General features: G+C 46.9%; 1 protein-coding gene across 1 annotated transcript; it reads right to left on the reverse strand.

Moving 5' to 3' along the window:
- Nucleotides 1-7,674: 7,674 nt before the first annotated feature.
- Nucleotides 7,675-9,405, reverse strand: LOC127913966 (uncharacterized). The gene is made up of 2 exons (XM_052488095.1): nt 8,070-9,405; nt 7,675-7,815 (listed from the first exon to the last, which is right to left on the reverse strand). Exon 1 carries the CDS (start codon nt 9,355-9,357, stop codon nt 8,401-8,403), a length of 957 nt encoding a protein of 318 aa, XP_052344055.1. The 5' UTR covers nt 9,358-9,405; the 3' UTR covers nt 7,675-7,815; nt 8,070-8,400.
- Nucleotides 9,406-11,808: the final 2,403 nt, after the last annotated feature.

Consider the following 11,808-nt stretch of genomic DNA (forward strand, 5'->3'; position numbering starts at 1 on the left):
CTTGACTCTGACAGGGAAGAGTTGGGAAACTGTTGGAAAGTTGCCTTGACTCTCTGACAGGGAAGAGTTGGGAAACTGTTGGAAAGTTGCCTTGACTCTGACAGGGAAGAGTTGGGAAACTGTTGGAAAGTTGCCTTGACTCTCTGACAGGGAAGAGTTGGGAAACTGTTGGAAAGTTGCCTTGACTCTCTGACAGGGAAGAGTTGGGAAACTGTTGGAAAGTTTCCTTGACTCTCTGACAGGGAAGAGTTGGGAAACTGTTGGAAAGTTGCCTTGACTCTGACAGGGAAGAGTTGGGAAACTGTTGGAAAATTGCCTTGACTCTGACAGGGAAGAGTTGGGAAACTGTTCGAAAGTTGCCTTGACTCTGACAGGGAAGAGTTGGGAAACTGTTGGAAAGTTGCCTTGACTCTCTGACAGGGAAGAGTTGGGAAACTGTTGGAAAGTTGCCTTGACTCTGACAGGGAAGAGTTGGGAAACTGTTGGAAAGTTGCCTTGGCTATCTGACAGGGAAGAGTTGGGAAACTGTTGGAAAGTTGCCTTGACTCTGACAGGGAAGAGTTGGGAAACTGTTGGAAAGTTGCCTTGGCTATCTGACAGGGAAGAGTTGGGAAACTGTTGGAAAGTTGCCTTGACTCTGACAGGGAAGAGTTAGGAAACTGTTGGAAAGTTGGGCGCTTACTATTAGTAAAGGGGAGACAGGGTGAAACTGTAACAGTCTTTATATCTTTTAGGCATGTCTTCGCAGTGATGAACCTATTGGACCGAGGTCTTCAGTGTGTGACAGGTTAGTACAGTGGTGAACCTATTGGACCTAGATCTTCAGTGTGTGACAGGCTTGTGATGCTGAAAGGACAGCAACAGTAATACCAGCACACTCATGTAGGAGATGTCACTTTTTATAAAACACAAATAGCCAGTGGTGGTATACGCCAGTACCCCGATAGGACCAACAGCACCTATCGGCGCCACCTCCTATCGCCAAAAGGACCAACAGCACCTATCAGCGCCACCTCCTATAGCCAAAAGGACCAACAGCACCTATCGGCGCCATCTCCTATTGCCAAAAGGACCAACAGCACCTATCGGCGCCACCTCCTATCGCCAAAAGGACCAACAGCACCTATCGGCGCCACCTCCTATCGCCAAAAGGACCAACAGCACCTATCGGCGCCACCTCCTATCACCAAAAGGACCAACAGCCCCTATGGGCGCCACCTCCTATCGCCAAAAGGACCAACAGCACCTATCGGTGCCACCTCCTATCGCCAAAAGGACCAACAGCCCCTATCGGCGCCACCTCCTATCGCCAAAAGGACCAACAGCCCCTATGGGCGCCACCTCCTATTGCCAAAAGGACCAACAGCACCTATCGGCGCCACCTCCTATCGCCAAAAGGACCAACAGCCCCTATGGGCGCCACCTCCTATTGCCAAAAGGACCAACAGCACCTATCGGTGCCACCTCCTATCGCCAAAAGGACCAACAGCACCTATCGGCGCCACCTCCTATAGCCAAAAGGACCAACAGCACCTATCGGTGCCACCTCCTATCGCCAAAAGGACCAACAGCACCTATCGGTGCCACCTCCTATCGCCAAAAGGACCAACAGCACCTATCGGTGCCACCTCCTATCGCCAAAAGGACCAACAGCACCTATCGGTGCCACCTCCTATAGCCAAAAGGACCAACAGCACCTATCGGTGCCACCTCCTATCGCCAAAAGGACCAACAGCACCTATCGGTGCCACCTCCTATAGCCAAAAGGACCAGCAGCACCTATCGGTGCCACCTCCTATCGCCAAAAGGACCAACAGCACCTATCGGTGCCACCTCCTATCACCAAAAGGACCAACAGCACCTATCAGTGCCACCTCCTATCACCAAAAGGACCAACAGCACCTATCGGTGCCACCTCCTATCACCAAAAGGACCAACAGCACCTATCGGTGCCACCTCCTATCACCAAAAGGACCAACAGCACCTATCGGTGCCACCTCCTATCACCAAAAGGACCAACAGCACCTATCGGTGCCACCTCCTATTGCCAAAAGGACCAACAGCACCTATCGGTGCCACCTCCTATCACCAAAAGGACCAACGGCACCTATCGGTGCCACCTCCTATCACCAAAAGGACCAACAGCACCTATCGGTGCCACCTCCTATTGCCAAAAGGACCAACAGCACCTATCGGTGCCACCTCCTATCACCAAAAGGACCAACAGCACGGATGCGTTTAAATATACATTTTGTCAACATTCTGGCTTGTATAGATGATTGCATCCTTGTTTACAACGACTTCTTTGACTGATATCCATGGAGTAACCATGGTAACATTCTGATGTTTAGACAAAGTCAACCCGTCTGTTTTGTCCAATAGTTGCACACGCGTCGGTTGTGTCGTTAAACAACCAACATGTCCTTGATTTTCTTATTTTTGATCACCTTGGCACATTTTCAGATGTAAGTGGTATATTTATAACACTCTAAACGGTTTACTTGTTGAGCCCCCTTTCTTTTGTTCAGGAACCTTTGATGGTGAAGTCATTGGGGTTTCACACGTCTTTCACCACGGAGTCCTTGATGCAACGTCTAAGTTAAAATCATCAGATAATGATAGGCTCACCATTTCATGTGAACTACCATTTAATCCAATAGCAAAAAATACAAGATAAACATTTCAAAAGTGTTATTTTTGAAGTGCTGAATAGAACAAATGGTAGATTGTAAATATCCTTTTCCATACAGTGTTTGACTATAACATATTATTATTATTATATATTATAACATGACAGGCACCATTTTCTGTAAATGTTCTATTCAATGGCAGGTTGTGAGCATGTTGACAAATATTTCAGTCTAACAGTTTCATTATCCTTATACTGTAGATGTCAAATTGATACATTTGAGGTAGAAATATAGACATTTAGAGTGTTCAGGAGTTCTGAAAAAAATATACATTATCTAGACATCACATGATTGTGTTTCTGTAGTTATCAGTATTGAGCAGTTTCATTCAATGATAGTTATTTGTATTGTTAACAAATGACAGGAAAATGATAGCAAAATTGAAGTGAATATTGCATTTTGAAAAGCAGATACACAGATTGAACATGTATCCAAATTGAAAGAGTGAATTGGTGCAGTGAACAAGAGACTGTGAGTTTGTTTGTTGTACTCAGCCAATTAAAAATATGTGTAGTTCTGAAACATGAGCCATTTTGATGATCTGTTTATATTTGTGTGCTTAAGAGATGTGAAAATGTACCACATTCTTGCGAAAATTCCAGCAAAGTAAATGATCTCAGCTGTAAAGGAACAGTGTCAGGCTGTCTCCCTCTAGTGGCTGTAAAGATACATTATAGACCTCTCGAGCCAGAAGCTCCTTCTGGGGGAGGTAGAACAGTGGATTGTCATTTCTAGAACCTCTTACTGATTTTCTTCATGGTCACACCATTCTTTCCAGGGGTTGTGGTGTGCTGGAATGCACAAGAAGGATAAGCGAACAGACAGGGTTCAGGCCCTAGAGGGAAGGAGCTTGGTCCAGACGAAGTAATTTCCATGCTGGACTATCTCTCACCGCCTTGATGTCTGTCTTCACTGCATCATCGCGTACAATCCCTGGGGGAAAGTTGAGGAAAGGGTGGAAGAGGGGAATGTGAGCGTGGAAGATGGGGGTGCGAGAACGATTGAGGTCAACATTCTGTGAAAGCAATGATCAAATACACACTATATAAAATGTTAGTTTTGCTCGTTCCAACAGAGGTTAACACAGAATAACTTGTCCAAATGTTGTTCTCTGTTTTTGAACAACATTTATGTCTACTAAACCTCATTGAAAATGATAGCTTTGGTACTGACCAAAGTGCTTGAGGAACACCACTTGGTTCTTCTGAATCTTCATCTCATATCTGCCACTGAATGACATGAGGGGAGGTCAGAGTAGAGGGCTGAAGAGAGAGGTGGTGTTCTCTGTAGAGAGAGGTGGTGTTCTCTGTAGAGAGAGGTGGTGTTCTCTGTAGAGCGAGGTGGTGTTCTCTGTGGAGAGAGGTGGTGTTCTCTGTGGAGAGAGGTGGTGTTCTCTGTAGAGCGAGGTGATGTTCTCTGTAGAGAGGTGGTGTTCTCTGTAGAGAGAGAAAGTGTTCTCTGTAGAGAGAGATAGTGTTCTCTGTAGAGAGAGATGGTGTTCTCTGTAGATAGAGAAAGTGTTCTCTGTAGAGAGAGGTGGTGTTCTCTGTAGAGAGAGATGGTGTTCTCTGTAGATAGAGGTGGTGTTCTCTGTAGAGAGAGATGGTGTTCTCTGTAGATAGAGGTGGTGTTCTCTGTAGAGAGAGTTGGTGTTCTCTGTAGAGAGAGAAAGTGTTCTCTGTAGAGAGAGAAAGTGTTCTCTGTAGAGAGAGATAGTGTTCTCTGTAGAGAGAGATAGTGTTCTCTGTAAAGAGAGATGGTGTTCTCTGTAGATAGAGGTGGTGTTCTCTGTAGAGAGAGTTGGTGTTCTCTGTAGAGAGAGAAAGTGTTCTCTGTAGAGAGAGAAAGTGTTCTCTGTAGAGAGAGATAGTGTTCTCTGTAGAGAGAGGTGGTGTTCTCTGTAGAGAGAGATGGTGTTCTCTGTAGAGAGAGAAAGTGTTCTCTGTAGAGAGAGAAAGTGTTCTCTGTAGAGAGAGAAAGTGTTCTCTGTAGAGAGAGATAGTGTTCTCTGTAGAGAGAGATGGTGTTCTCTGTAGATAGAGGTGGTGTTCTCTGTAGAGAGAGATGGTGTTCTCTGTAGAGAGAGAAAGTGTTCTCTGTAGAGAGAGATAGTGTTCTCTGTAGAGAGAGATAGTGTTCTCTGTAGAGAGAGATGGTGTTCTCTGTAGAGAGAGAAAGTGTTCTCTGTAGAGAGAGATAGTGTTCTCTGTAGAGAGAGAAAGTGTTCTCTGTAGAGAGAGATAGTGTTCTCTGTAGAGAGAGATAGTGTTATCTGTAGAGAGAGATGGGGTTCTCTGTAGATAGAGGTGGTGTTCTCTGTAGAGAGAGATGGTGTTCTCTGTAGAGAGAGAAAGTGTTCTCTGTAGAGAGAGATAGTGTTCTCTGTAGAGAGAGATAGTGTTCTCTGTAGAGAGAGATAGTGTTCTCTGTAGAGAGAGATAGTGTTATCTGTAGAGAGAGATGGTGTTCTCTGTAGATAGAGGTGGTGTTCTCTGTAGAGAGAGATGGTGTTCTCTGTAGAGAGAGAAAGTGTTCTCTGTAGAGAGAGATAGTGTTCTCTGTAGAGAGATAGTGTTCTCTGTAGAGAGAGATGGTGTTCTCTGTAGAGAGAGAAAGTGTTCTCTGTAGAGAGATAGTGTTCTCTGTAGAGAGAGAAAGTGTTCTCTGTAGAGAGAGATAGTGTTCTCTGTAGAGAGAGATAGTGTTATCTGTAGAGAGAGTTGGTGTTCTCTGTAGAGAGAGAAAGTGTTCTCTGTAGAGAGAGATAGTGTTCTCTGTAGAGAGAGAAAGTGTTCTCTGTAGAGAGAGATAGTGTTCTCTGTAGATAGAGGTGGTGTTCTCTGTAGAGAGAGAAAGTGTTCTCTGTAGAGAGAGGTGGTGTCCTCTGTAGAGAGAGGTGGTGTTCTCTGTAGATAGAGGTGGTGTTCTCTGTAGAGAGAGGTGGTGTTCTCTGTAGAGAGAGGTGGTGTTCTCTGTAGAGAGAGGTGGTGTTCTCTGTAGAGAGAGAAAGTGTTCTCTGTAGAGAGAGGTGGTGTCCTCTGTAGAGAGAGGTGGTGTTCTCTGTAGATAGAGGTGGTGTTCTCTGTAGAGAGAGGTGGTGTTCTCTGTAGAGAGAGAAAGTGTTCTCTGTAGAGAGAGGTGCTTCGTACTGGTCTTTTACCCTGGATGATTACACTAGGAATGTCCGTTGTATTAGGGAGATTGATTGAACTCTGGCCGACCATAGTCTCCTTACCAGCTCTAACCTCTGCCACCTGGAACGGTACCATAGTATCAGTTGAAAACTGGTCGAAACCAACATACCATAACCCAAGATCCTGGGTCTTGGCCGTTTTAATTGGGTGTATGGGTTTACATAGCCATCCCTCTCAGTGTGAGCTATGACCTGATTCCATGAACTACACGGTGATTTACACAAATACCTTCCATAGAGACCCATGGTTCTAGACTGCCAAGGAGTAAAATTCGACTGAGATATCCTTCCCCAATTCCACTCTCACTTCCTTACTATTCAGTTCCAGTGACCTTTTGAGATGCTTTGGTAATATCAAATTCCCCTCGTCTATCACGAGTCAAGTTACCCTCTTGGCCTTCTCGGGGTTCATGGTGTATCAGGAATATGGTCCCACAATCAGACAGCTCAGGACGGTCAGCACACCTGTGAAGCACCACCCTCTCCCAGAGAACATATCACCAGTCAGAGGCCAACTCACCTTCACTTCCATGAACGTTCACAGTGGGGAAAGGTCGGGGACAAGGGAGTCTTCAGTAAAGAGTTTAACCCCCAAACCTGATTGTTTACGGTTCTGCTCTTACCTCTGTGATTGTTCGACAGTGTCAGTGGGTCTTACCCTCTTACAATGTGTGATATGCACCCAGGTAGCTCTTTCAGCTATCCTCACCGCGAAGGCAGTAACCAGGAGTGCTTGGTATGGCCCCTCCCAACAGGGCTGGTTCCGTCTATTCTCACAGCGAAGGCAGTCACCAGGATTGCATGGTATGGCCCCTCCCAACGGGGCTGGTTCCTGTCTATTCTCACAGCGAAGGCAGTCACCAGGAGAACTTGCTATGGCCCCTCCCAACGGGGCTGCTTCCCGTCTGTTCTCACAGCGAAGGCAGTCACCAGGAGAACTTGGTATGGCCCCTCCCAACGGGGCTGCTTCCCGTCTATTCTCACAGCGAAGGCAGTCACCAGGAGAACTTGGTATGGCCCCTCAACGGGGCTGGTTCCCGTCTATTCTCACAGCGAAGGCAGTCACCAGGAGAACTTGGTATGGCCCCTCAACGGGGCTGGTTCCGTCTATTCTCACAGTGAAGGCAGTCACCAGGAGAACTTGGTATGGCCACTCCCAACGGGGCTGGTTCCCGTCTATTCTCACAGCGAAGGCAGTCACCAGGAGAACTTGGTATGGCCCCTCCCAACGGGGCTGGTTCCCGTCTATTCTCACAGCGAAGGCAGTCACCAGGAGAACTTGGTATGGCCCCTCCCAACGGGGCTGCTTCCCATCTATTCTCACAGCGAAGGCAGTCACCAGGAGAACTTGGTATGGCCCCTCCCAACGGGGCTGCTTCCCGTCTATTCTCACAGCGAAGGCAGTCACCAGGAGAACTTGGTATGGCCCCTCCCAACGGGGCTGGTTCCCGTCTATTCTCACAGCGAAGGCAGTCACCAGGAGAACTTGGTATGGCCACTCCCAACTGGGCTGGTTCCCGTCTATTCTCACAGCGAAGGCAGTCACCAGGAGAACTTGGTATGGCCCCTCCCAACGGGGCTGCTTCCCGTCTATTCTCACAGCGAAGGCAGTCACCAGGAGAACTTGGTATGGCCCCTCCCAACGGGGCTGGTTCCCGTCTATTCTCACAGCGAAGGCAGTCACCAGGAGAACTTGGTATGGCCCCTCCCAACGGGGCTGGTTCCCGTCTATTCTCACAGCGAAGGCAGTCACCAGGAGAACTTGGTATGGCCCCTCCCACGGGGCTGGTTCCCGTCTATTCTCACAGCGAAGGCAGTCACCAGGAGAACTTGGTATGGCCCCTCCCAACGGGGCTGCTTCCCGTCTGTTCTCCTCAGGGACTGGATTGAGTGAATCACCTTCTCCTGTAATTCACCTGTAGAGCATAACATCTTGGACATACAGGTTTGGTTAACAAACAGTTTCTCATTTGTTATATCTGATTATATCTTCAACTTCTATGTCTACTTTGTTAACTATAATAAAAAAAAATGTGTTTATTATCCAATAGGCCACAAAGTGTCCTATCCTAGGCCCCATCCTATCCTAGACCACAATTTACCCATCCCCCTTTGATACCTGGCTCTGCCCAGGTAACATTACAACAGCCTATTTAAACCGTAACTTAGGTAAAATAGATAGGTACCTTTTGTGCCAAATTCCTCCTTTATCAGTGGCTCCCATCTTAACCCATCTATTAACTTCCTTAATCGGAGCTCTAAGCTGACTTTCCTTCAGTAATTCTGTGTCAATACAAACTTCCTCTTTCAAGTGAGATTCTGTGTGTGGGTGTTGTTTTCTGGCCGCTCTTTTAGCTTCCTCATCTGCCCCTTCACATTTACAAATTGCTACTGTCTTTGGTCATAAAACTGGCTTTAGTAAATTCAAATACATGGATGGGTGCAAATACATGGATGGGTGCAAATACATGGATGGTGTTAAAAGCATAAGCACTGTCAATATATATCGTAATGCATTTACCCTTCCACAATTCCCAAGCTCTGGTAAGGGCTCCATCTTAATGCTCCATCTTCCAACACCTCAGTAAGAGTCACTAATGCATAACCAGTTGCATTTGAGCCATCTGGGTTCTTTCTGTACGACCCATCTACAAACAAAGTCAGTTCCCCATCCAATAAAGCTAGATCAGTCAAATCGGGTCTTAGTAAGACAACGTTCTTGGTTTCTGTTACACAATCATGTGGAGGGTGCAAGGTAGAACATCGCTCTATTGTTAGATTTGGCATATTTAACAGAATAATCTTACAAGACAAGTGTCTAGCTGGCGACATGTATGCCATTTTATGTTCCAATAACAAGATTGAGACGGCATGTGGTACCCTCAAAGTCAAATCATGGTACAGTACTACAGAGGTTGAGTCCTCCACAGTCCGTGCTGCAGCCACCACTGACTGTAAACACAGGGGCATTGCTTGTGCCACCTCATCAAGACGGGAGGAATAATAGACCACTGACTGTAAACACAGGGGCATTGCTTGTGCCACCTCATCAAGACAGGAGGAATAATAGACCACTGACTGTAAACACAGGGGCATTGCTTGTGCCACCTCATCAAGACAGGAGGAATAATAGACCACTGACTGTAAACACAGGGGCATTGCTTGTGCCACCTCATCAAGACGGGAGGAATAATAGACCACTGACTGTAAACACAGGGGCATTGCTTGTGCCACCTCATCAAGACAGGAGGAATAATAGACCACTGACTGTAAACACAGGGGCATTGCTTGTGCCACCTCATCAAGACGGGAGGAATAATAGACCACTGACTGTAAACACAGGGGCATTGCTTGTGCCACCTCATCAAGACAGGAGGAATAATAGACCACTGACTGTAAACACAGGGGCATTGCTTGTGCCACCTCATCAAGACAGGAGGAATAATAGACCACTGACTGTAAACACAGGGGCATTGCTTGTGCCACCTCATCAAGACGGGAGGAATAATAGACCACTGACTGTAAACACAGTGACATTGCTTGCGCCACCTCATCAAGACAGGAGGAATAATAGACCACTGACTGTAAACACAGGGGCATTGCTTGTGCCACCTCATCAAGACAGGAGGAATAATAGACCACTGACTGTAAACACAGGGGCATTGCTTGTGCCACCTCATCAAGACAGGAGGAATAATAGACCACTGACTGTAAACACAGGGGCATTGCTTGTGCCACCTCATCAAGACAGGAGGAATAATAGACCACTGACTGTAAACACAGGGGCATTGCTTGTGCCACCTCATCAAGACAGGAGGAATAATAGACCACCGACTGCAAACACAGGGGCATTGCTTGTGCCACCTCATCAAGACGGGAGGAATAATAGACCACTGACTGTAAACACAGGGGCATTGCTTGTGCCACCTCATCAAGACAGGAGGAATAATAGACCACTGACTGTAAACACAGGGACATTGCTTGTGCCACCTCATCAAGACGGGAGGAATAATAGACCACTGACTGTAAACACAGGGACATTGCTTGTGCCACCTCATCAAGACGGGAGGAATAATAGACCACTGACTGTAAACACAGGGGCATTGAATGCGCCACCTCATCAAGACAGGAGGAATAATAGACCACTGACTGTAAACACAGGGACATTGCTTGTGCCACCTCATCAAGACGGGAGGAATAATAGACCACTGACTGTAAACACAGGGGCATTGAATGCGCCACCTCATCAAGACAGGAGGAATAATAGACCACTGACTGTAAACACAGGGACATTGCTTGTGCCACCTCATCAAGACGGGGAGGAATAATAGACCACTGACTGCAAACACAGGGGCATTGCTTGTGCCACCTCATCAAGACGGGAGGAATAATAGACCACTGACTGTAAACACAGGGGCATTGCTTGTGCCACCTCATCAAGACAGGAGGAATAATAGACCACTGACTGTAAACACAGGGACATTGCTTGTGCCACCTCATCAAGACAGGAGGAATAATAGACCACTGACTGTAAACACAGGGGCATTGCTTGTGCCACCTCATCAAGACAGGAGGAATAATAGACCACTGACTGTAAACACAGGGGCATTGCTTGTGCCACCTCATCAAGACAGGAGGAATAATAGACCACTGACTGTAAACACAGGGACATTGCTTGTGCCACCTCATCAAGACAGGAGGAATAATAGACCACTGACTGTAAACACAGGGGCATTGCTTGTGCCACCTCATCAAGACAGGAGGAATAATAGACCATTGACTGTAAACACAGGGGCATTGCTTGTGCCACCTCATCAAGACAGGAGGAATAATAGACCACTGACTGTAAACACAGGGGCATTGCTTGTGCCACCTCATCAAGACAGGAGGAATAATAGACCATTGACTGTAAACACAGGGGCATTGCTTGTGCCACCTCATCAAGACAGGAGGAATAATAGACCACTGACTGTAAACACAGGGCATTGCTTGTGCCACCTCATCAAGACAGGAGGAATAATAGACCACTGACTGTAAACACAGGGGCATTGCTTGCGCCACCTCATCAAGACAGGAGGAATAATAGACCATTGACTGTAAACACAGGGGCATTGCTTGTGCCACCTCATCAAGACAGGAGGAATAATAGACCACTGACTGTAAACACAGTGACATTGCTTGCGCCACCTCATCAAGACGGGAGGAATAATAGACCACTGACTGTAAACACAGGGGCATTGCTTGTGCCACCTCATCAAGACAGGAGGAATAATAGACCACTGACTGTAAACACAGGGACATTGCTTGTGCCACCTCATCAAGACGGGAGGAATAATAGACCACTGACTGTAAACACAGGGACATTGCTTGTGCCACCTCATCAAGACAGGAGGAATAATAGACCACTGACTGTAAACACAGGGACATTGCTTGTGCCACCTCATCAAGACAGGAGGAATAATAGACCACTGACTGTAAACACAGGGACATTGCTTGTGCCACCTCATCAAGACAGGAGGAATAATAGACCACTGACTGTAAACACAGGGACATTGCTTGTGCCACCTCATCAAGACAGGAGGAATAATAGACCACTGACTGTAAACACAGGGGCATTGCTTGTGCCACCTCATCAAGACAGGAGGAATAATAGACCACTGACTGCAAACACAGGGGCATTGCTTGTGCCACCTCATCAAGACAGGAGGAATAATAGACCACTGACTGTAAACACAGGGGCATTGCTTGTGCCACCTCATCAAGACAGGAGGAATAATAGACCACTGACTGTAAACACAGGGGCATTGCTTGCGCCACCTCATCAAGACAGGAGGAATAATAGACCATTGACTGTAAACACAGGGGCATTGCTTGTGCCACCTCATCAAGACAGGAGGAATAATAGACCATTGACTGTAAACACAG

The sequence above is a fragment of the Oncorhynchus keta genome, chromosome 30, assembly GCF_023373465.1.
Source record: "Oncorhynchus keta strain PuntledgeMale-10-30-2019 chromosome 30, Oket_V2, whole genome shotgun sequence".
Classification (NCBI taxonomy): domain Eukaryota; kingdom Metazoa; phylum Chordata; class Actinopteri; order Salmoniformes; family Salmonidae; genus Oncorhynchus; species Oncorhynchus keta.